Genomic DNA, 25,954 nt, shown 5'->3' with positions numbered 1-25,954 from the left:
AGTGTTAGCTGAGGATGAAAGGATGGAGCGTTAGCCAAGGTTATAGGCGCTGTGCAGCCTGGCTTCTCCTTGGTCACCTGGAGACCATCTGCAGAAGGCCATTGAGGTACAAGTTCTAGTTGATTTAGATGACCTTTAAAGTCCCTTCCAACCCAAACCATTCTATAAGATGCTCTACAGAAGCCAAACCTGCAGGAGACCTTGTGCTCCAGGGACACTGACATGGGCTATACGCTATGGACCCACTCGGAACCCTTGTACCAGTCACTTAATCCCCCTCCATATCTCTTTGAAGATGAAGAGTTTCTGATTTCAGGTCCTTTTCAAGCTACACAGGGCCTGGTACAGCATCCATCGGGCACAGCATCCATTGTGTCAGTGGTTCCCTTTACAGCAGCAGAAATAGGTATTTGCAAAGGAATACAAAATGCAGGTCTGTGATACAGAAAGACAAATTTCAGCGGAAGAAGCCCTGGAAAAGGAGGTGCATCCCTGCCCAGCTCTTGCTCCTCTGCTCATCCCCTGCCAGGGGCTGATCCCTTCCTATTCAGCCTGATCCTGTCTGGTTTTAACCATGCAGCCACAGAACTCTTTCCCTCCAGGGAGCCACATCGCAATCCCTGTCAGCAGAGGGGATTTTTTCCCCCTGTGACATTCAACCTAAACGCTCCATTTCCTCATTTCCTGTCATCCCTTGTGGTGATGGCCCTTGTACTCTCGACAATAATTCCTTCCCTCCCTATTTACTCCAGCCGGATCTGTAAGGCTCTTAAGTTTGTCTCCCCATGGCCAGCTCTTAACCAAGCGATATATATGTTTAAGCCTTTTAATCTGCCTTTGGATATCAGTCTCTCTGTGCCTTTGATCCTTTGTGTGGCTTCCCTCTGAACTGCGGCCAATGCCTCGGCGCTGATGGGCTCCAGCTCACACACCTGAGCATCCCCTTGCTTCCATAGGCTCTTGGAGCAACACCAGGGGCTGGCCTGATGCTGCAAGCTCCTGGGTCCCCATTGCTGTCATACAGACCATCACCGGGGTGTCACCTGGGTGCTTGGCTGCCCATCATGACTCCCATTTGCACCCATTCGTGTCTCATTTGCACGCAGTTGTTCAGGGCACGGCTCTTTCTGCCCCTGTTTCTGATCTCACCAGGCCCTTTTGGTGTTAATTTTCTGGGCTTGTTGGAGTTCACAGCACCTCCCAGCGCAGCATCCTCTGCCAAATTCGGTAATGTGTAGTTTACTCCCTCTTTCCAGGTCATTAATGAGGGTATTAAATGAGAGCAGGCCTAACCTAGATCCCTGCAGTACCCCATAAACACCTCCCCCTGTTTCTAATTACCCTTTGTTTATGAGCTTTCAGCCAGGTTTTCAATCCACATGGATTTGAGTCATCAGAAAGAATGTTTCCGAAGAAGACTTCAAGGATGCGGGAGCAAAGGCTCCAGCCACGTCTGCCTGCCCCATTCCCAGGTCATGGTGATCCACGCTGCTGCTTTCCGGGGAAAAAAGCTGGTAAAGGCTCTTCTTTCTTCTTTGTGCCTCACTCCCTTCCTCCGGGAGCAGGGGGACCCTGTATCCCCTAGGGAAGAAAGGGGGTGGTCCCCTCGGGGCACGGTGTCCCTGGAGGTGGAGATGTCCTGGGGGATGGTACCCATGGATGGATGTTGTCCCGAGGGAATGGTGTCTATGGATGGGGATGTCCCGGGGGATGGTACCCACGGATGGATGCTGTCCTGAGGGAATGGTGTCTATGGATGGGGTGTCCCGGGGGATGGTACCCTTGGATGGATGTTGTGCCAAGGGAATGGTGTCTATGGATGGGGATGTCCCGGGGGATGGTATCCATGGATGGATGTTGTCCCGAGGGAATGGTGTCTATGGATGGAGATGGTATCTATGGATGGATGTTGTCCCGAGGGAATGGTGTCTATGGATGGAGATGGTATCTATGGATGGATGCTGTTCCGAGGGAATGGTGTCTATGGATGGGGTGTCCCGGGGGATGGTACCATAATGGATGTTGTCCCGAGGGAATGGTGTCTATGGGTGGGGATGTCCCGGGGGATGGTACCATAATGGATGTTGTCCCGAGGGAATGGTGTCTATGGGTGGGGATGTCCCGGGGGATGGTACCCATGGATGGATGCTGTCCCGAGGGAATGGTGTCTATGGGTGGGGATATCCCGGGGGATGGTACCCATGGATGGATGTTGTCCCGAGGGAATGGTGTCTATGGGTGGGGATATCCCGGGGGATGGTACCCATGGATGGATGTTGTCCCGAGGGAATGGTGTCTATGGATGGGGTGTCCCGGGGGATGGTACCCATGGATGGATGTTGTCCCGAGGGAATGGTGTCTATGGATGGGGATGTCCCGGGGGATGGTATCCATGGATGGATGTTGTCCCGAGGGAATGGTGTCTATGAATGGGGTGTCCCGGGGGATGGTACCCACGGATGGATGCTGTCCCGAGGGAATGGTGTCTATGAATGGGGTGTCCCGGGGGATGGTACCCACGGATGGATGCTGTCCCGAGGGAATGGTGTCTATGAATGGGGTGTCCCGTAGCCCCCCATGCACCGTGTGGACCAGGCGTGTTCCCGGCTCCCGCTGCGTGGTGCGGGCGCTGCCGCTCCGCATCCCCACATTGGCCGCTAGATGGCACCGTTGTGCCTGGGAAGGCGCAGCGGGGCCCGACGGCGCGGCCAGGCTGGGGCCGGGCGGGGACAGCGGCCGGACGGGCTCGCACCGCCGGCGGAGGGGGGAGCTGCACCGGCGAGGCGCCGGCTCCCGCTGCCCGCTGCCCACCGCCCCGATGGGGCCTGCGCCGCGGCAGCTCTGGCCTGGCCCCCCCGTCCCGCTGCTCTCCGTGCCGCGGCGCCGGCTCGCCGCTATCGACCGGCGGGCTCCCGGGGCGGTGTGCCGCAGGGACGCGCCGGCACCCGGCCCCACCGCTTGGAGCCTCGGGGCGGAGAACGGCGTGTGCGAGGGTGCGCAGCCGGCGGGCTCCAGGCCCGGCGCCGCCAGCGCGGGGGCAGCCCCGCCTCCGGGCCCGGGGACACCTTCCCTGTGCCCCTTAGTGAGGGCCCGGGAGCTTGCGGGGCACGGCGGGGACCCGAGGTAAGGCAGGAGGGGTGCTTTCGGCTGGAACCCGTACCGTGGTGCTTCCAGTGACCAGGAGTGCGCACCGAGCGCTGCCGCGGCTGCGGCCGCCCGGGACTCACGCCGGCTCCCGGGGGACCCACCCAGTGCAGCCGGAGCGCGTTCGGGGGGCTCACTCCTTCCCGAGCGGGAAGCGACCGAACGGGCCCGGGGCTGACCCCGCTGCCCGCGGGGGCCCCGAACAGGGACCCACCGGTGACCGCGGCTGCCGCAGCCCCGGGGCTCCGGTGCGGGCTGGGCCCCGCGGGGCCGCCCCGCACCGCTCCCGGCCGCTCGGCTCCGCTCCGCTCCGCGGGTCCCGCCTTGGCCCCGCCCCGCCGGCCGGCAGCGCGGCTCGGCGTCATCCCATTGGCTGCGGCTTGGCGCGCCGGCCCCGCCCCCGAGCACCCATTGGCTGCCACTCACCGCCGCCCGCCCCCGCGCCGCCCGCCGGCGCTCCGGACTGCGGGCAGTGGCGAGCGGCCGCCGCAGCGAGCGCCGGCGGGAGCGGGCTCGGCACCGCTCGGCTCTGCTCGGCTCCGCTCGGTTCGGCTCGGTTCGGCTCGGCTCGGTTCGGTTCGGCTCCGCTCGGCTCGGCTCCGCTCGGCGCCCCGCTCCCCCACGCCATGCCCGGCCCCTCCGCGGCGCTGCCGGCCCGGAGCGCCTGAGCGGGCGGCGGTGCGTGGACGCGGGAGACCGCGGCTCCGGTGCCCGCAGCCGCCCGCCGCCGGGGCAGCCCGGCGGGTGCTGCCCGCATGAGGGCGGCGGGGCCCTGAGGCGGGCGGCCGGCGGCCGTCGGGGCGCGGCGCGGCGGCGATGGGGGCTCTCCCGGCGCTGCTGGGGGCCGCCTTGCTGTGGGCCGGCGCCGGGGCCCTCGTCAACCTCAAGTACTCGGTGGAGGAGGAGCAGCGGGCCGGCACGGTGATCGCCAACGTCGCCAAGGACGCCCGGGACGCCGGTTTCGTGCTGGACCCTCGGCAGCCCGCTGCCTTCCGGGTGGTCTCCAACTCGGCCCCCCATCTGGTGGACATCAGCCCCGGGTCCGGGCTGCTGGTGACCAAGCAGAAGATCGACCGGGACCTGCTGTGCCGGCAGAGCCCCAAGTGCATCATCTCGCTGGAGGTGATGTCCAGCTCCATGGAGATCTGCGTGATCAAGCTGGAGATCAAGGACCTCAACGACAACGCGCCCAGCTTCCCCACCGACCAGATTGAGCTGGAGATCTCGGAGACCGCCAGCCCCGGCACCCGGGTGCCTCTGGAGAGTGCCTACGACCCGGACTCGGGCAGCTTTGGGGTGCAGAGCTACGAGATCACCCCCAATGACCTCTTTGGGCTGGAGACCAAGACGCGGGGCGACGGGTCCCGCTTTGCCGAGCTGGTGGTGGAGAAGAGCCTGGACCGCGAGACCCAGTCCCACTACAGCTACGTGATCACGGCGCTGGACGGGGGTGACCCGCCCAACTTCGGCACGGTGGAGCTCAGCATCCGCGTCATCGACTCCAATGACAACAACCCGCTCTTCGAGGAGCCGGCCTACACCGTCAGCGTGCCTGAGAACGCCCCACCGGGCACGCCGGTTATCCGCCTCAACGCCTCCGACCCGGATGAGGGCACCAACGGCCAGGTCCTCTACTCTTTCCATAGCTATGTCTCCGAGAGGGCGCGGGAGCTCTTCCAAATCGACCCGCAGAGCGGCCTCATCACGGTGAGCGGTGCCATTGACTATGAGGAGGGTCACGTCTATGAGCTGGACGTGCAGGCCAAGGACTTGGGGCCAAACTCCATCCCCGCCCATTGCAAAGTGACCATCAGCGTCCAGGATGCCAATGACAACCCGCCGCTCATCAACCTGCTCTCTGTCAATAGCGAGCTGGTGGAGGTGAGCGAGAACGCCCCGCCGGGGTATGTCATTGCCCTGGTGCGTGTCTCGGACCGCGACTCCGGGGCCAACGGGCGCGTGCAGTGCAAGCTCCTGGGCAACGTGCCCTTCCGGCTCCAGGAGTACGAGAGCTTCTCCACCATCCTGGTGGATGGGCGGCTGGACCGGGAGCAGAGGGACCAGTACAACCTCACCATCCAGGCCAGGGACAACGGCGTTCCCTCCCTGCAGGCCACCAAGTCCTTCACTGTCAAGATCACCGATGAGAATGACAACCATCCCCACTTCTCCAAGCCCTATTACCAAGTGATCGTGCAGGAGAACAACACCCCGGGGGCCTATCTCCTCTCGGTGTCGGCCAGGGACCCTGACCTGGGCCTCAATGGCAGTGTCTCCTACCAGATCGTGCCCTCCCAAGTCAGGGACATGCCTGTCTTCACCTATGTCTCCATCAACCCCAACTCTGGAGATATCTATGCTTTGAGGTCCTTCAATCACGAACAGACGAAGGCCTTTGAGTTCAAGGTCTTGGCAAAAGACGGGGGTAACCCCTCTCTGCAGAGCAATGCCACTGTGAGGGTGATTGTCCTGGATGTCAATGACAACACCCCGGTCATCACAGCCCCACCGCTGGTCAATGGCACGGCGGAGGTGTACATCCCCAGGAACGCAGGGGTCGGCTACCTGGTGACCGTGGTCAAGGCAGACGACTACGACGAGGGTGAAAATGGCAGACTCTCCTATGAAATGGTGGAAGGAGACAGAGGGTTTTTTGAGATAGACCAGGTCAATGGAGAGATAAGGACCACCAGAGCCTTTGGGGAGAATGCCAAGACAGCCTACGAGCTGATCGTGGTGGCTCACGACCATGGGAAAACATCTCTGTCGGCTTCCGCCTTGATTTTGATATACCTGTCTCCAGCCCTGGATGCCCAGGAGTCCATAGGATCTGTTAACCTCTCCCTGATTTTCATTATTGCCCTGGGGTCTATCGCAGCCATTCTTTTTGTCACCATGATCTTCGTGGCAGTCAAGTGCAAAAGGGATAACAAGGAAATCAGGACCTACAACTGCAGGTAAAGACCTCTTTTTCTTCTGTGCACCCTGCTTTGATTTTTGCCACCACGCTCACTTTTCCCTTTGCTGCTGTATCCTTAAGGGAGGGCCTGGAGGGGGATAGACTTCCTTTAGGGATAAAAGTGAGGTTCCTCTAGGAAAATTCCCTGCGAAGCTTTAAGGAATTGCTCCCTGGGAGGAGAGCACGAATCCGTGCCGAGTAACAGATCCACTTAATCGTGCAGCTTGACAATCTGTTGCAGCATCCCCGTCGCAGGCAACGGGAGGACAGCACTTCGCCAGCGGCATGGCTGGTTCCCGCAGGCAGCCCCCCATTCCCAGCGCCTCTCCCGTGGCTCACAATGGGGGGAGAAGCCCCCGACCACCGCAGCATCCCCGCTGCAGACCTTCCCCGAGCCCTTGCTCGCTCTTCAAAAGAGCCATTGTGCACCCGATGCGGCTCCTCCTGGGGCCAGCTGGAGGGAACAGTGCCCCAAATCACCCCTTTTCGCCCCGATCCTCTGCTCCGGCACCCGGCACGGCCGGTTGGACTGGGAGCAATGGGGCCGAGGAGGGATTTTGCCCTGGCTGGATGCATGCTCTTAGGTCCGAAATGCCGGAGGGGAGGTCAGCCCCGTGCCCAGCGCTGCTGAAAGGGTGATAGGGGAAATCCATCCCCCTGAATATGTAACAGCCCGGCGATTATTGTCTCTCTTTTACTATTCTCTGTGTTACACAAGTTAGGAGACAAATGCTAACCACACATGAATATCAATCAGATGCCATAAAAGAGCAGCTGCAATGCCTCATAAATGGTTTAATCCTGTTACTAGTGAAATAGCCATGACTTCTCCATTCCTTGGGCTCCGAGTCGTTTCGGAGGGGAGGGATGGGAATTAATTTGGCTCTACCTTGGAAACGCAACGCTGGCCCCCGGCAATTCTGCGGCGTGGGGCCGGGCGGGGGGGATGTGCGGTCCTTAAACTTTTATTTAAGCAGGAATAATGGTGCAGAGTTTGGGTTTTATGCCCCGTTTTCACAGCTTAAAGCCTTTTTCCTCAATGGAGGAAAAAAATCATCTGCAAATAAAGGTCGGTCTGTGCTGTATTATGGGATGTCAGGCTTCAAGTGAAAGCTCATCCAGCAGATTTCTTGCCAGCTTGGCCCGTTCAATGAGAATAGGAGCTGAATGGATAAAAATCACATCGTGGTGGTAGCCCCTAATAGCTTCACACATCGGTATAAGCTCTGGGTTTACTGTGATGGCTTCGGGATTAATGAAGTGCAGTTTAATTAAATAATTGGTCAATAGAGAAGGGACAGCAAAATGAATGCCTGCAGGAAATAGCTGGGCTCTCGCGTTGCCAAACTTAAAACATTGAGGCAAACAGAACAATTAAAGCTTCATCAAGCATTGTTAGATGAGGCAGCAACGTATAGATTGGTGGCACAACAGGAATCCCTGCCTTCCCCTGATTTATCTGCACGCTCCGGGTGATGCACGGGCTCTTATCAGCGCGCATCTGAGCAGGAGAAGCCGGCTGCAGAGGTGGAGAAGCACCAGGTAGGCTCATGGTGACCATGGGCACCCTCTCCCCGTGCTGCCTGCGTGCCTTTGGGCTTTTCAGAGCCTTATCTGAGAGGTTCTCTGGCAGAGCTGCTGGAGGGGCTTCATAAAATGGGTTAATTTATAAGGCACATCAGGTTATATGAGAGCTGTTTGACTTGGTGGCGTTTTCATGCTAGGCAATTAGCTTCCTGGAACAAGAATATTTGTCCAATATTTGCCTTTCTAGATAAAACTGTTGTTTATTCATCCCGTTATTTCTGTTGCAGCTATGGGAATTTCCCCCTTTATTTTTAAGTGCTGTTATCATAACCACGAGAAGAGCAAAGTCCTCACTTTCAGATGTGCATTCCTGACTGGGGGTGGTGTTCGATGTGCTTCCCTGGGAAATATCGAGCTGCCCTGTGCTGTGCATGTGCAAATCCATCTGTGGGGCATTGGCGTTTGGATAGAGGAGCCACTCTGAGCCGAGCATCCCCAGTTCCTGCGAGGTGCAGTCATGTATTTATGGTTATTTGCTCGGCTGCTGTTTTAAGGGTAACTTTCTCCCTCTGGTGCTTTGCAGAAGGCAAACAAGGCACTTCATCAGTCGGTTCCTTTGGCAGGTGGGAAGCGAAAGAGGGAAAGAAAGGCAGAGAAAAACAAGCTTGCAATGAGGAAAGAAAAAAAAGGTCAAAAAGGATCATTTCTCTTTGCAAAACACGGTCGTTGCTCTCCGATTTCCAGGAGGCAAAAAGCATCTCCCAGCAGAAGGGGGTGTGCGTGTCAGGGAGTGAGGGATGAAGAGGATGCGGTTGGAGAAGAGCTTTTGGGTTATCGGGTATTATCAGGAGATAGCCAAAACAGCAGCAAATTGGGTAAGGCATTAATAAACAAACAGCCTTTGGAGTGTGAGAGACTCAAGCTTGCCAGCTCGGGCTGCTTCTGGGTGTGCTTTATTTACTGCTGTGGAAAATGAACTAGGGGGAAAAAAATCCTCTATTCATTTTGAGTTTGCATTATGGAGACCAAATTAAATCCTGTTTAGAATCCTTATTCTGCATGGAAATGGATGCAGGTACCCTTTTCGGTTCATGGAAACTGGTTTTAACATCTCCATTTTTCTCCTCTGCAGGCTGGACTTTACTCCTAGTAGCTAAATATCAGCAATTACAAACACTAGGATAAAACCCCAGAGGCATATTCTTCCTTCCCATTACTTTCCATATTTGACCTGAAAGCATCATACATATGAAAATAAGCTAAAGATGGTGTCGTGCCACCAGACCCGAAACATGACGTAATGTGCATGACTAAGAAGCCTACATGGAGATGGGGGCCAAGCCCTCTGGGTTTCTGCATGTGTATTTAGCGGGGCAGGTTCAGGATGCTCTCAGCTCTTCATTTCCATTCTGTCCCCCAGAATCGCAGAGTACTCCTATGGGCATCAGAAGAAATCAAGCAAGAAGAAGAAGATCAGCAAGAATGATATCCGCCTGGTGCCGCGGGACGTGGAGGAGACGGATAAAATGAACGTTGTCAGCTGCTCCTCTCTCACTTCATCCCTCAACTACTTCGACTACCACCAGCAGACCCTGCCGCTGGGCTGCCGCCGCTCCGAAAGCACCTTCCTCAATGTGGAGAGCCAGAACAACCGGAACGCCGGCTCCAACCACATCTACCATCACACCTTCACGGGACAGAGCCCCCAGCAGCCCGACCTCATCATCAACGGGATGCCGCTGCCAGAGGTGAGTGTGGGTATCCCTTGGGCATGGGGAGCAGGTTTGTGCTGTTGGTGTAAGCGCTGCCCAGAGGATGTGTTGAGCGATGGGCAGTGCTGGGTTTGTGTGTTGGATGCTCTGGAACAAGGGATTGATGGAGGATGGGAGCCGCGGGCTCTGGGACAGCCCCAACATGTGGTCACCTCCAAGCGCTGCAGAGAACCTCAGAGATGCCCAAGCAGGGATGCTGGCATGCGCAGGCCAGGCCAGGCTGTGGTGGATGCTTTGCAGGTGGGTTTGGAGTGTGGAGATGCTCAAGGGAGGAGACACTCATTGCCTTCACTTGAGGTTTTTAGGCGGGTGTTGAAAGTAGCGTTGGTGGTTGTTGCTCTGGAGGCAATGGGTTGTGTTTGGGGTGCCCCGTTGTCACTGCCTGGCCCTGCTGTCCCCTCACCATGCAGGCATGGGAGGGATGCTGAAGCCAGGGAAAGGGGCTGCTTGGATTCACACCATCCTCATCAGGTTCTTCTAATTCATCGGCTTTCCTGTACATCACAGGCATCATTTAATGTTGCTTGTTTGTCTCTCTTTGAATTATTGTTTGGTATTAAGCAAAACAATCAAAGGTTTGTCATGTTTCCTGCTTTGAACGGAATAACAAAGCTGAAAAAGCAGCTGAAATATTTATGGCTCGCTCTGTTTTGCGTTCAGTGTGCTGGTGTAAATGCAAAACGATGCTGCTGGAGACAGTGGAGCTGCTTCACATTTATCCTTGTGCTATGGAGAGCAGAGCATGGCCCTCTTTGAGAGCCTGCAGGGCTGCTGGAGAAGGCTTGTGCTGGTGGGCCTCATCCTGCTCTGTGTGTATTGGCGATATGCTCATTGAACCCTGGTGTTTAACCTCTGCTGAGGCTGCAGAACCAGCTCCCAAGAGGTCACATACTGGTGTTGGACCAGTTTTGGGATGCTTCAGCCCAAATGTCCGTTGCTCAAAGTGGAGGTGCAGCTTTGAGCTTTGAGAGTGGAAATGACCTGGGTATAAGCACTAATATATTCTACTTGCATGTATCCGGCCATAGAGCTTGAGTGGGCTCTTCTGCTCCCAAGTGGAAAGGATAATCAGGCGTTGGAACAGGCTACTGAGGGCAATGCTGGAGTCACCGTCCCTGGAAGCATTCACAAACCATGTAGATGTGGCCTTTAGTGACGTGCTTTAGTGGTGGCCTTGGCAGTGCTGGGCAATGGTTGGACTGAATGAGCTGAAAGGTCTTTTCCAGCCTGATTGATTCTATATCCCAGTGGGGAGAGGCAGGGATGTTGCATCCAAGTGTGGATGGGAGCAGTCTGGGATAAGCCTGTCTGTGGTCAAATAAGGCAGAAGAGCTGTCACTGAAGCTGCCTTCTCTCCTTGTGCTGTGCCCAGGCAGGCTGGGGATGGGAAACATCACCCTTCATATATTATGGGATGTCTATTGATGCTCAGATTTGCCTGTGCTCTTCACTGAGTACCAGCAGGGGCCCATGGTACCCAGCAGCCTGGGGGACACATCCCAAGCTGTGAGTGACCATCACTGTTGGGATGCTGGGGAATTCCTGCCTTCCTCGAGCGATGTCCTTTGGAGAGCTGTCTCAAGCACATCTCTGGCTGGTGCCTTGGTATGGGAGCACCCTGTCAGCCTGTGATTCATTGCTACAGACAAAATGCAGTCATAAAACCCATCCCACGCTGGCATTAGCCAGCAGCACATGCTGGCAGCGGTCTGTGGTGCCGGGAATGAGGGAAGGACCATTGGGAACATCATAACTCAGCTGATGAAATTAACAGGCAGCGGAGGGCAGGAGGCAACACTGCCCATGTCCCTCCTGGATGCAGCCGTTAGCCTGGGGTCTGGCAGCATGTGGAGATCCCCATGCCCTGTGCACCCTCATGTGAGGGAGCAGGGATGCTTCTTGCTTTGCATTGTGACTCCATCCCCATCTCTTGTGGTGGTGGCATGCACTGTGAGAAATACGTTTGTCTTTTGTAACGGGTGCTATGGAGTGTCAGCTTAGAACATGTGCTCCAGCAGCTGATGCTCTCCAGTCCTGCTAACGGACAGCAGCCCTGGGGTGGATGCTGTCTGGGAGAGCAGCATGTCCTGGCAGGGATCTGCTTGCTCCCTGGGGATGCTTTCGGACAAAAGGGCAGGGCCAGGGCACGGGGAGGACAAATCCCAACTGCAGGCTGTTTGGAAGTTTGGGTTAGGGTGGGAACGTCTATGGTTTTTTGGCAGAGTCCCAGTGTTATCCTCCCAGCTATTGCAAGGGAAATTATTTCGCTGGTGATGTGGGTTCTACCTAAGGAGCAGGAGGATTAGTGGTGACTGGAGTGACAGGCATGTCCTGACACACAGGGTGACACAGAAACTCCATAAAAGATGCTTTCAGCTATCCAGAGGACCGTTACAGCTTCTTACTCACTGCAGCCCGTCACTGCCTTAGCAAGCATTGCAGTGTGATGATGTGCTATTGGTACACCTCCAGGTGGTGATGATTTAATAAATGCAATTCCAGCCTGGAGTTTCCAGAGCCAAACCTTCCCCTGCAGTACATCTAGTGGGACTTTGTCTGGGCTGGTTTGAATCGCCTCCGGTGATGACGCTGCCGGCATTTCCCCAGGGAGCCCTTATGAGGTGTCAGCATCATGGAGATATTGATGCTACTTCACCGAGGAGTGACTTTTCCTGATGGGAAGGCAAAGTATTGGTTGATAAAAGATAAAATAGGGAGGTAAATGTGTCTCTGGTGGTGTCATGTAGCATATGATGGTTGTGGCTGGGAGTAAGCATCTGCAGACACGCACTGTCCTAAGCAGCAGTGGGTTTGCAGTGTAGCTGGTCTTTAATGTGAGCCTTATTTGCCTTAAGCCTTGAAATACAAGTCCCCGAGGCTGGCTTGTTTGTGGAGCTTCAGGAACTGTTTCCTCCCTGCTGTGGTGGCGGGTCCTGGGGCTGTTGATGCTGTGCTGGTGGTAACTGTGCTCCTTGGTGCTCCCCATCTTCCCCTGATGATCCAGGAAGGATTAAACAGTGGCTAATGCAGGGGCTGCAGAACAAGTTTGGGATGATCCTTGATAAGCTTTTCCCTTTGGGTCAGGGCTTGGCTGCCAAGAGAGCATCAGGAGGCAGTGGGGGACATCCGGGGGGGGGGTGGTTCTGGCCTCTTGGGTACCATTCAGGGATGCCTGCTTGTGGCCTTTGAGCATCCTTGCGGCTGTAGGCAGCGATGGCAGAGAGTGTTATGAGCAGCTCTGGTGATTGTGGCTGACAGCGGGAGGCTTGGGCCCTGTTAGTGTTTGGACTTGTTTAGCAGGAGGGAGAGTGGGACATGTTGGAAGCTGCGAGGGCATTGCCGGTCAGAGCTCTGCTGCTGCCGAGGGCTTTCCTTTGTCTTCCTGCTGAGCCGGAGGAGAAGTCAGCTTTGGAATCAAAAGGGCTTGTTGTCAGGTTTTGCATGTTTATAACTGGAAGTTGTACCAGGAGACTAAAAATCAAAAGGAACAGGAGCCATTAGGCAGCTTCCTTGATAAAAATGCAGGTTGCATTGGGGTGGTGTGGAAAGCGGTCTGAATGCCAAGCTTTTTAGGATGCCCGGGACACGACTCGCATGTCGAGCAGCCACCCTTGGGTAACACTTCCATGCCTGGATCTTGACTTGGTGGTTTTAAAAGAAAACTCTCTGTGTGCAATGGCTGCATCTGGGTTTCAGAGGCAGTTTGACATCCAAAATCTGTGCCGCTTTGGGAAACGGTGCTGATGCATCGTGTGAGTCCCAGGAACAGGGAGCATCCCCCAGGATACCACAGCTTGCTCTGCCCCTTGCTCTGACCTGGGGCCACAGTGACCCAGCAGGACCCAGCATGGGAGAGGCCAGGATGTGTGAAAGAGGGGTGAGGGAATTCCAGAGGTGGAATTAGCACGGAGGTGGGGGATTGATGCTCTCTGGGGGTCCGAATGGCTCTGCTCTGGCAGCAGCAGGGAAGGTAAGCAGCAGCGCTGCCCCTTAGACTGTAAGCAGAATAAGGATAAGGCATGGCCTTGCTCTGGTGCTGCTTTGGTAGGTTTGAGATGGTCAAGGTGGAATCCTTTGGGTCCCCACATGGTGACAACCCCCAGGCCCAGGTCTGGCCATGGGGGTCATGTCCGTGGGGATCTGCTACCTCCTGAGCCGGTGGCCACCATCAGTAAGATGGGGAATTACTGGTGTTAGTGATAATCCCGGTCTAATCCCCCAATCTTGATACACTCCCCCATAATCCTCACTCACACTGATTTTGTTGGGTCTCCTTGTGGCAGGGGGGATTATTTGAGCCAGCAACAGTTGCAGGATAAGGCCCTGTTGGTTTCAGATGTGCTTTTTTACTACCTGGAAAGCGTTCTCCTCGCCATAGGAAATGGGTTTCGAAGCACAATAGAGCAATTTTCGTTGCAGGCAGCAGCGGCAGTTTCTGCTCTGGCTATCTGGTGGTGTTAACTAAAGCACATTTCTACAGCACACAAAGAGTTTTGTTTTGTGAGGAATGAAATCAGCGTGGCTGCTCCTCTCTCTCTGTCATTTCTCTACTTGTCAATTCTTTCTTCCCCTCCAGCTTATCCTCCTCTTCTCCGCTAGCCTTAAAAAGCCCCCAAAGTGTCTGTTGTAATCACATTTGGTGTGTTACAACCAGAATGAATGTACTCACTTTAATATGCTGGGTTTGAGGAAATCACTTTCTGTCTGGTCTAACAGACAATTTGTTATAAACCATGCCGTTTAGAAGCAAAGGGCCTTGCTTTAGTGTAACACTGGGGAGACGTCACGATACATAATTGGAAGGGATTTGGCTTGCTTCTGAGTAATACTGTGGATAGAGCAGGGGAAGGGGAGAAAGGAAAGGAGGTATTTTCCAACCCGGAGCAAGTGTGCCGTGCAGAGGCGTGCCGGGCTCTTGGAATGAGGCTTATTTTGAGCAGGGATAATAATTAAAGCATGATCAGCGCTGATGCTCTGCTAGGCAGAAGGCTGACTTCGCAGCCAGCGTTGCCAGTCTTGCTTTCTCCTTGGGAGGTCACTGTAACTCAGCACTTTTTGTGCCTGCGATGTGCACCGCGCTGGGTAAGCACAGGTCACGGCTCCATCCGTGCCTCGGCATTCCCATACCTGGGTATCCCTGTCTGGGAGCGAACAGCAGCATTCATCCTCTGGGAGCCCACCCAAGAGAGGCGATGCTTTCAGCTTTAGGTAGCTGCTGGTATCCTCTTCTTAGGGAAAGCTCAGCAGACCTTGCTAGGGACCAGACCCACCCCAAACCAACCTGGATGCTCTCCATACTCACTCCCAATGTGCCCTGAAATGGCAATTCCCAGCAAATCCCATGGCTTAACAACTCCCAAAGAGTTTTGTGTATCACTGCATGTTCCCTGACCTCTCGGAGCATCGGATGCTGACATTATGGAAATCAGCAGCTTTCTATTCCATGCCAAGGTCAGCCTAACCAAATTATACATCCCCTAATGTAATCACTCCGAGCTATCTGTGTGGAAAACCTCATTTGAATACGTTGCAGCAGAGATACACATGCCAGCTCCCATTCCCATTTAACCACATCTCTCACTGATGGCCACGCTCTCTGTGTCTTGGGTAAACCTTTGGTTCAACACGCTTTGGCTCTTCATGGATTCATTTAGGTTGGAAAAGACCTTTAAGATCATCCAAACCTACATTGCCAAGTCCACCACTAAACCATGTATGTTTTCTATGGGTGATATGGGGCTGCAACCCTATCCGGGCACCTCTTTGGCTTTTCCAAGGGTTTTCCAGCCCTGGATAGATGGGACCAAGGGTGGTTGCTGCAAGGGTCCTTAGAGGAATTGGAGCTGGTGTGTGGTGTGGTGGCAATAGCTAAGCTGTATTTAACAGTAAAAACCTTCTCTTCTCATGGCAAGATATAGAGTGCTCAACAGGGATATGATTGTATTGTTATATATTGCATACTGTATATGATATATATTATAGACAATATGCTCTGATATACACAATATATTTCTAACCATATAAAAAGTGTGTCTAGAATTATTCCATATTATACCTAATTATATCAATAAGAATATAATACGTTGTATAACCATATATATATCTCAGTTGGTTTTGTGCTGCTGGATTGGGGTTTATGGCTCACTTGCTGAAAGCAGAGAGGCTCGTTTTTGTTCTCCTTTTAGTAAATCTGAATTTCTGATGCCTATTTCTGATGCATAACTCTTCCTCGCTGAGTCTATAAAAAACCCTCCTGCAGCTAAATTTACATGGCAGAGAAGAATTTTCCCTTAAATTAGGCAAGATTTGTAGTAAGTTTTGAGGGTTCTTAAATGACATCAAGAGGATGGTCTTGCATGCTACGTCTGGCCTTTCTTAGGGGAGTTTCCAAGCGAACTCCTGCTGTACTGAGCGATTTGGGTGCTGTGGTTTCTCCCTGTCGTTCACTTTGCAGGAAGCTCATGCTGCATCCAAAGGCATTGTAAGGCCAAGCGCACGTAGCCTTTGAATAGCCTTATGCACACTCACTTTTCTCCATGGATAGAGCCGTATCTTCCAGCTGCCATGTCCTGAAGTCCCTCCTGAGGGCTTTGAGCCAGAGAAGCTCCTCAGCCATGTGCCCTTCTGGGTCCTTGGGCTCCTGTCCTCACTGGGGATGGCCTGCTTGGATCTTCCCTAAATTCCCATTGTCTGGCAATGGCAGAGCTCCCTGCCTGCCTCCATCCTGAGGCTCTTCAGCGATGAGCACTCCATCTGCCCTGGGAGACCACTCATCCCTCTGACAGTGGCTCCCACTTCCATGCAAGGGCTTGGATGGGGAACCCCATCCCTGCCCGTTCCCCCTTCCCTGCCAGGCTGCCTATGGGGCCGGGCACAGCCTCGCTTCAATAAATGATTAGATATTGTTCCCAGTAGGGGCTATAGTTGAGTTCCAATCATTTTCTGTTAATTAAAGTACAGGATGGTCTTATTTGTAGCATAAATAGTTGTAATCTGTGTACTTATAAGTGTAATTATGATTTAAATTAGAGTGTGCTCTGACTCGGTGATGGATGGGGTGCTCTGCAGGCAGTGCTACCCTCGCAGGGCTGCGATATAAGGGTCTCCTGGGGTCCCTCATGGTCCTCATTATCCTCAGGAGAGCATTACTGGGAGCTCAGCAAACGGATGCTGATGATGTTGATGGCTCCCAATTTAGCCCTTCCTGTTGGGGCAGAGCATGCCCATGGCACCCGTCAGAGGGTTTGAGAGAGAATAGACCTCAGTGTTGCTGCTTCAGTGTCTGCCTATGGTTTCTAGTCTCAATTTGGAGTGAAGTAATGGCTTATGTCAGCCAGACAAGTGATTAGTACTTAGCCTTGGAATTAACATGGAATTACGTTGAGTTCTTGTTAGGCTGGTGAAGGCTGGAGTGCGGTGACTGCTAATGCTGCAGTGATGTGCATCGCAGCTATTGTGCTTCCATCCCTCTGATGGAAGCCCTCAGCATGCTGCAGGTGACCCCAGCCACCCCTTCTCCTCACCCCCAGCTCCTCATGCAGGTCTGGGACAGGTAGCGTAGTGTGCATTGGAGCCATGTAGATGAGGTCTTTGTCTTGACGTCCCGTTGGCCACCAGAGATCAGGACATGAATCCCTCCTGGTTCTCCCGGCGCTCTGGAGCTTGTCGGATTAAACCATCTTTTGTAATGGCAGGTGTATGCCACAGGGCAGGTTGTAAAACTCCGGTGTTGGTGGATTGCATTAACCCATCCTAAGTCAGGTATGTAAAATTCCATTAAGCAAAAACCCTCTGGCATTTTCTCACCCTCTGCTCGAGCTCTGCAGGCTATGCTAATGCAGTGCGCTCATCTATTAGGAGGATGATGGCTTTAAAATAATAACATTTATCTTTGGCAGCGGACCTACAATAGTGCACGCCGAGTACAATTTTGTGAAAGGCTCTGCAGATGTTGCCTCATTCAATCTGGGTCAAAAAGAGTGCTTAGAATCATAAAGGTTAGAAAGAGATCAAATAATTCGGCGGTTTTATTGCTGAATAATGTACTTGGAAAATATCATTCACCATTATTAGACTAAGTGAGTACAGAAAACACAGGACTCAATAGTCATTTCTCAGTATTGGCTGATTTTACTGGGTTTATAATGTAGCTAAATTCCCTGTTATTGATTCGAGTATCGATTATCGATCTGGACATCTAAATGCACGTGCTGGTGGGAGCAGAAGGGAGTCGGACAGTTAGGCTTCCACACCTCCCTGCAGTGCTTGGCAGCACACCCATGGGCAGGGGGGTGCTGCTTTTGGGGTGCTCTCAGTGTTTTGTCTTCACCAAGGTGAAAAAGCAGGAGAACACCCATCTTACGAGTGTTCCTTTCCATGCCTCACATAAACTTGGTCATGCAAACCCAGATGGGGGCTCGGTGCCTGCGACTCGTGTCACCTGCTCCCTCCTAGACTTTTCATATTCAGATTCACATCTGGATGCTCTGGCAGGAGCCCAGCTTCAGTGACATTTAGTAATCAAATCCACGCGGCTGTTGGCTTAGAAACAGCTTCCAAACCTGTCTGTCTGCCTGGTGGAATGCCTCTCCAGACATTTGCAAGTGGTTCCTCTTCTTTCTTGTGGAGCCCCCACTGTGGCTGTGTCCGCTTTGAGGAGGGAAGTACCACACATGGGCTGAGATCCTTCATGTACATCAATTAATTGCAGGGGTTGGGTTGATGAGAGACCAAAGCCGCAGTCCCATATGGGCTCTGCATCCCGTGGTGAGCCCATGGACCAGAGCTGGCAGCATCACTGTAGGAGCCACGGGCATCCCACTGGGCTGGGGCTTGCTTTGGATTCCTTTGTTCAGGGGGAAAAAAAAGATGAATTTTGGAATATGTTCATCTCCTGTTCTCTGCACTTGGTTGTTGTCAGCATTAATATGCCATTAACACATGCTCATTAGGAGGAGAATGATTATACCCTGCAGAGGATGGGGGAAACCTTCATTAGGCACTAACATATTGAACTGAGCTGCAAACTTCACTTGGGAAAACTGGGGAAGGTTCTGCTCAGCATCAGGTTTCCCTCATTTCTCCTCACTGGGTGGATGAAAGCACCTCATCCTTTAGCAAGTACTCTGAACCAGGGCTGGGGGTCCAGCACTGAAATCCTTCTCAGGACCTCAAATCCATCTCCCCCCACATCAAAGATGTCCTTATCAAAGCTTATTTTGGCACGCAAAGAGGACATAAACCTGTGTCCCTCCCTCCAATGGCTCCATAGGCTTGATGAGATGAAATCTCTGCATAGCCGGGTGACGCTCCGGGAACAGATTGGTTGAGAAAGGAGGTGTCGTTTCTACATCCTCACTCTTCACACTGTAACGACCTTTTAAGTGCTCATCTGGCCTTGCTGCCTCCAGTCTGAAGCCATAACCTGCCATGTGTGACAGGGCAATTGCTCCCCCTGGTAATGATTGCAGCGGAGCCCGGCGTTGTTCCCTTGTTTGCTTGGTGCGTGGCAGCTCGAGGCGTGTGCATGGTGCTCTCTTAAAGTCAATCAATACGAATAATTGCAAGTTGAGGTGGGGGGAGAGGGCTCTAGCAGACAAATGCTTGCAGATTAAAACCCTCTTTGCATGCAGACGCCTCTTGTGATAGGTAACAGGGGATGGACCATAAGGACCATATGTGGTGTTTAATCAGAATTTATTCTAAATAGGGTGATTTCATAGATTTCCATGGAGCTGACAGCTGTCTCTGTATTAATTGTGAGCATGTTGCCTCCATCCCTGCCCTGCTGCCCTCTCTGCCTGGGATCTTGCAGTGTTGGTGGTGGGCCATTGTGGTCCTGTCCCCTCCACCCCTCAGGTGGAGCCATAGGGAATCCCATGGATCAGTTTTCATCTACAAACCTCAGCAAAGGAAAAATGGCATTTGCTGGGTCTGCATGAAGGTGTGTGAAAGCGTGGCCGCATCAGGAGTACAGGAGGGTGCTGGGGGAGATGGCCCTTCCTTCTGGTGCGCTCAGCAGCCTCAGAGCAGTGATGGAGAGCTGAGCTGTAGCTGCTCATGGGGAGACCCAGACTGCAGGTTGGAGGGTTTCTTCCTGCAGAGATGGAGACAGAGAGGGCCGGAGCTGCCCATTCCCAGCTCACGTTCCCTTTGGTGGCCTGGCCCTTCCTTTGTTGTTGATGCTGAAACCTAATGAGGAATGGCTGAGGGACCTGGGGGGTTCAGTCTGGAGAAGAGAAGGCTCAGTGGGGACCTGATGGCTCCCTACAAGTGCCTGCCAGGAGGATGGAGCCAGGAGGGGCTGGGCTCTGCTCCCAAGGAACAAGGGATGGGACAAGAGGAAGCGGCCTCAAGCTGCCCCAGGGCAGGTTCAGATGGAGCTGAGGAACAATTCCTGCCCCAGAGGGTGCTCAGGCATTGGAACAGGCTGCCCAGGGCAGGGCTGCAGGCACCGGCCCTGCAAGTACTCACACCCCGTGGAGACGAGGCCTCAGTGCCATGGGTTAGTGGTGGCCTTGGCAGTGCTGGGCAGTGGTTGGATGTGATGGTCTTAAAGGTCATTTCCAACCCTGTTGATTCTACGATTCTAATAATGAGGAAGTATGCCAAAATCAGAGCCACTGACAGGGAGGGACATGAGGTGGTGAAGTGAGATACCAACATGCAACAGGTCAGGCTTGAAAGCTTTTTGTTGTCTGTCAGTGCCTCCATTAGAAGCGAGTATCATCGCATCCTTGTGTTGGCTGGACAGACAGATGGACACCCATGCTGTAGAGGAGGCACTTTGATGGTCATCCCAGCTTCCCCCAGCCTCTTGGTTCTCTTTCCTCCGACCGTAATGACTTCTCCTCTCATCCCACCATGCTGTCCTCATACCGAGCAGGCAGAGGCTCCCTTCTGGCAGCATTGGAAGCGTGGCTGCTCCATGTGCTGGCTGCTGCGTGACTCATGGAATCGCCACGCAAAATGCATCATTCATAAACTGTTTAGTGCGACCTTCTGTACAGTAGCACTAATTATTATTATCACGGAAGCCCAGTAAACCAGACTAGTAATTATCAGGGATTTATTTGAATGGACAGCTAAGCTATTCTTGGCAAGTTAGTCAAAGCAGTTGTCATGACAGCCACACAAATGTGTCTTATGAATTGGGTTAATTAGGGTAATTAATAACTGTTGTTTTGCCCTTTTTAACAAGGTATTGCCTAGACACCATCAAAAATTAGCAATTGTACCTAATAGAAATAGTCTTCTAGCAGCAACCTTCCCATCGCAAAATCAAAGCAGTAAATACCCCTTGGGGTGTTGTTTCCGTGTGTCATCCCTTTCCTTGTGCGAGAGCAGGGGGGAAAAGGCCGTGTTGTGATTTTTCTGCTGAGGTTCCCCTGCTGTGCAGTGTTCTTTAGAGACTGGTCATCATCACCATTGATATCATTATTTTAATGCTATGCTGCTCCAAGGGGTTGTGGCAGAGGGGTCTTGCTGATGGGGTTTGCAGATGCTTTTGGTTTTGCTGTGGTTGTTGCTGGCATTGAGTAATGGTGGCAACTAAAGCTCTTAGAATCACAGAATCAACCGGGTTGGAAAAGACCTTCAAGATCACTGAGACCAACCATTCCCAGCACTGCCAAGGCCACCACTGACCCATGGCACTGAGGCCCCATCTCCACGCTGTGTGAGCACTTGCAGGGCCGGTGCCTGCAGCCCTGCCCTGGGCAGCCTGTTCCAATGCCTGAGCACCTCTGGGGCAGGAATTGTTCCTCAGCTCCATCTAAACCTGCCCTAGTGCAGCTTGAGGCCGGTTCCTCTTGTCCCATCCCTTGTTCCTTGGGAGCAGAGCCCAGCCCCTCCTGGCTCCATCCTCCTGGCAGGCACTTGTAGGGAGCGATCAGGTCCCCCCGGAGCCTTCTCTTCTCCATCTGAACCCCCCAGGTCCCTCAGCCGTTCCCCATCACTGCTGGGCTCCAGGCCCTGCACCAGCCCCATTGCCCTTCTCTGGCGCCTCTCCAGCCCCTCAATGTCTCTCCTGTAGTGAGGGGGCCCGGAGCTGAGGACAGGATTCGAGGTGCAGCCTCAGAAATTAAGCCCTGACCCCATGGAGCACCCTGTGCACCCCTGGGTGCCTCGCAGGGCAACGCGGTGGTGGCAGTCCCCATCCCATGCAGTGTGCTGGGTGCTTGCGCAGGGCACCTTCTCCCTAAGGGCTGCAATGTTTGGTGCTGGTGATTAAAAATGACCCGGGATTACAGAGGAGAATGAGGACTGTTCTGTAAGTGGTGTGGAAAAACGACCTGAATAGATGAGCGAAGGCTCTGGCTGGTTCTCCAGCTGCACTGAGCCCTGTCTATTTATATCACCTCTGGGCTTCCAAAGACGTCTTTTAACTAAAGCTTATTCGATAGCATACGTCTTTTAACAAGAAAAGAATGAAAAACAAAACGAAGAAGGAAAAGAGGGGAAAAATCCCCTAAAGAGAAGCCCCTCTGTGGAGAAGGGAGGGGTTTAATGAAGAAATATTTTACACCGTTCTCTTACAACCTTAGGGCTAATAGCCTGGAACTGGTACTTTGGCTCCTTAAAAAGCCCAACAAGACAAGCCAATTATGGCCTCTGAAACAGGTTTATTTTTAGTTCCTTGTAATAGCAATTTATCCTCGGTTATGGTACATTAACTGGGAGGAACAAGAACTAGGAAGGGTTTGGCATCTTTGTAATAACCAACGGGCTGTGTTTACCAGGCTCTTAATGATGTGGGGTGGCTGTTGGGCAGCAGGAGAGGGCAGCATGGTGATGGAAAGGAGCATCCAGAGCAGAGATCCCTGCCCCAGGATAGCTCTTTTGTGTCGTTTACTTCCCTACAGTTGGCTCCTATTGGGCTGCATTCCTCATTTCCCAGCATCCCTGAGCTGGCAGCACGGCTCAGAGGGGATATGGGGCTCTGCGGAGGGTGCTGTGTGTCCTCGGGGGTGCTGGAGCCAGTGTGGTACCTTTGGGGGTAGCGGGTTTAGAGGGGAGCTGAGTTGAGCCAGGCTTTGCATCCTGATTCCCACCTGGGCTCTGGACGTGGTGCTGGGGACTAGGAAAGCTGGGGCTGTTCAGCCTGGAGAAGAGAGGCTGCGTGGAGACCTCAGAGCAGCTTCCAGTGTGTGAAGGGGGCTATAAGGATGCTGGGGAGGGACTCTTCATCAGGGACTGTAGCGATAGGACAAGGGGTAATGGGCTCAAACCGAAACAGGGGAAGTTCAGGTTAGATCTAAGGAAGTTCTTTACTGTAAGGGTGGTGAGGCAGTGGCACAGGGTGCCCAGAGAAGTGATAAATGCTCCATCCCTGGCAGTGTTCAAGGCCAGGTTGGACAGCGCCTTGGGCAGCATGGTCTAGTGTGAGGTGTCCCTGCCCATGGCAGGAGGTTGGAACTGAATGATCTTAGGGCCCTTTCCAACCCCAACCATTCTATGTTTCTATGGCAGCGATGGCAGGAGGAAGACAGGCCAGTCCTGCTCAGGTTTGCTGCCCGTCTCGTGGCTGCAGGGTAGTTCTATGGGCTGCGGACCTGCCTTTTCCAGCCTAAGTCAGGGAAAATGAATAAAACAGGGGAAAACTTGTTTTGCTAAATAAATTTGTTGTGAGCAAAGTCCCCTTGAGGCTTCGAGCTGGCCAAGGCTGCCCTGATGGGGAGGCTTGCTGTGCAGTTGTAGATAACAATGTACATGATAACACGATGGGCATGTGGGGCAGTGCTTACCTCCCTCTTACCATCCACCATTGCCAGGGAATGTTAGCTGCATGGTGTGGAGGGATCACTCCGGAGCCAGTATGGATGTGCACAGCCATGTGCTGGGGGCACACAGGGGGCTGGATCAGGCCTCTAATGAGGATGAAAACATGTGGGTTGTGTAGGTGATGGATAGGAGAAGCACTTGCTGCTTGCCCAAAACCCCAGGAGAAATGGGTCTTGCAGGGCTGAGGTCCCCATGTGCCCTTGCTCCCATCACATGGATTTTGCTACCCGCATCCCAATTCCTCCCTGCTCAGCCACAAAGCAGGAAACCCTTCAGCTACCACCAGCCCCATCACCCTGGGGGTGCCTCAGGGGGTGTCCTCATCTCTGGGATGCAGAAGCAAAGTGAGGTGCCCCCATGGCACTGCTTCAGCACCTTGCCCTATTGCGACTGCCTCGGCGCCCATCACCCCGATGTGCCTTGAGGGCAGCAGCATCTCACGCCTTCACTGTTCTTAACTCAGCTGCAGTGATTTTGGGTTGTGCTTTCTCCTTCCCATTTTTTGCTCTGCAGTGACAAATGTGTGATTTCTGCGGCTCCCTCCCAAGCGCATCGCCCTGACCCGCTGCTCCAGAAGGTGACTGACAAGGAGGTTTATTTAGCCCCAGCGATGGGAACAGTTAAAAACAGGTCCCTCTGCTCTATTTGTTTTCATTCCTAATGGCAGGAGGCAGGAAAGGACACTTCGGAAAGGGGTTTTAACAAACCTCCAAGTCATGCCCCATTACCCTAGGGCTGCTGATTAGATCCATGTTGTTTCTCTCACTGCTTAAGAAGGGGTGAAAGTCCGCGCTGGAAGCTGCGTGCACAGATCCGTTGCACAGTCTCAGGCATAGGTGGTGGGAAGACCCACCTTTATTAGGTTTATTGGCTATTCCATCCCTGCAGGGAATTTTCCTTGGCATATTAAGGCTGCATCCCCATGCAGAAAGCTGATGAGCTCCGGTCTGTGCCTATTAGTGGACACACAGGAGGGTGGCATTGCCTCTGCTGCCCCAAAATCGCTCTTGTCCCGGCCCTATTGGGCAGCTGCTGGAGCATCACCACCCTCATGGTCCAGGGAAGGCAATGATATGAACTTCTTTGGAAAGCATGTCCCCATTTTGGGTCAGTATTTTGCTTTTCGGTTGATTTGGGGGGTGTTGGAAGTGCCGGGTGATGCTGCTGCTGGAGGGACCCTTGTGCTATGGCCGCCAAAGAGCTTTTGGGCTATAGATGCCATCTGAATGTAAGGAAGGCTCTTTATTATTGCATCTGTGCTGTTCATAACCATACAGTAGATTTCGGATGTGTTGACAAATTCAATTGGGTGACACTATTTGTGGCTTTCAGGAGCGTAATTATGGCTTCCTTGTGTGTTTCCGCTCCCGGGATTCAGTCTGGGTTTCTAATCCTATACCCTTGTTTTGAAATCACATCCTAGCAGCTCCTTGCCTCCTGCCTCTGATCCATTTTCACACTAAATATGCCAAACCCTGTATTTATGTGAGGGGGGGGACAGGAGTTCAGTGTGGATTAGTGGGCAGCCTGCGCCGTAATGCAACGCGGTTTGATGCTTCTCATTGTGATGAACAGGGTGATGCTAAAGGATGAACTCTCCCAGTGGTTTCTCTGCAATGCTTTTTATTTCATCAAGAGAAAATGGAGGCTGGACTCTATTTCTTTGGTGTTTAATAATGGCCATCAGTACCAAGTGCCCTTTATTTAAGCTGCAGTTGTAATGAGAGGGTCGGTGGTGTTAAGCAAGCCCTGGAGCCTGGCTCTGAGGAATGTTCATTGTCCCTCATTAAATCTGGAATTAGTGCTTAAAAGGCCAGAAATAAATACTCTGTTTATGTTGCGGGGATAGTAAATCTAAATGGATGCTGTGTTTGCACATCCTCGTCTCTGCTCGTTCTTGCTGAACCGAGCAAGGCAAAGCTCCATTTGGGTTAGGCAGCAATCAAGAGTGTCTGCAAAAAAGCCCAACCCCAAACCCAACCCTGGTTTCATTGATCAAGGGCAGGGAAATGATCTGCTGTATTACATCTAATTATAAACCATCAATATCAGATGCTGAACGCGCTTACTTCTTCAGAGACACTCTGCTGGGAGCTTACAGTTTGCAATCTGCTGTGTTAGAGGCTTTAGAAGTGGGCTGGGGTGGAGGGAGATGGCTGCAAAGGGAGATGCCAGAGGTCAGATCCTTTTAACCTTTATTGAACCCCTCCAGGTGACTGCCTTTGAAATGCTCCTTAGTAAGAGCTGAATTGCTTCATGTTTTCCTTCCAGGTTGCCTGGGGCTCTTGACACAGCAGAGGAGCATCTCTCTGCATCAGCTTGTGCTCCAGTGCTGCCAATGGGGGACCATTGACCAGCTGGGTCCTTTCCAAAGGCTGGGGGCTCCCCAAGCACAGCTTGGCTGATGAAGGAGAGTGTGGTGGGCTCCTTGGGGTACTGCAGGCATCGCTCTCTGCACTGTTCCCGTTGGCATGTGCTGAGTTTCCCCCATGGTGCAAGCACCAGGAGCTATTTGGGTAGTGTTTAACCAGAAGCCTTGGGCTGATGCTGCTGTTACATCTCAGATACCCACCATGCTGGGAGACGCTGATGCTGGAGAGTGAGGAACCAGGAGATATGAGTGTTTCCTGCTGCATGTTCCCAGGCTGTGGCCATGGTGCTCAGGACCCTCACCCATGCTTGCAGATGTTGCCAGTGCTGTCAGTGCCTGAGCAGAGCTGGTGGTGAGCATGGGAAGGAGGAGCAGAGCTCTTCAGGGGGTCTGGCTCTG

At 53.4% G+C, this 25,954-nt stretch overlaps 1 protein-coding gene across 2 annotated transcripts in view; it reads left to right on the top strand.

The window, feature by feature from the left end:
* Window positions 1-3,941: 3,941 nt before the first annotated feature.
* PCDH19 (protocadherin 19) overlaps window positions 3,942-25,954 on the top strand; it is a 69,545-nt gene continuing 47,532 nt past the window's right edge. For both annotated transcript variants that reach the window (XM_065689239.1, XM_065689238.1), the window contains exons 1-2: window positions 3,942-6,101; window positions 9,051-9,378. In XM_065689239.1, coding sequence (XP_065545311.1) covers window positions 3,961-6,101; window positions 9,051-9,378 — 2,469 coding nt within the window. In that variant the 5' untranslated portion in view covers window positions 3,942-3,960. The remainder of the gene's footprint in view (window positions 6,102-9,050; window positions 9,379-25,954) is intronic.

The sequence above is a fragment of the Lathamus discolor genome, chromosome 9, assembly GCF_037157495.1.
Source record: "Lathamus discolor isolate bLatDis1 chromosome 9, bLatDis1.hap1, whole genome shotgun sequence".
NCBI lineage: Eukaryota > Metazoa > Chordata > Aves > Psittaciformes > Psittacidae > Lathamus > Lathamus discolor.
Note: the sequence above shows the minus strand (reverse complement) of the source record. Positions and strands in the feature narration are given on the sequence as shown.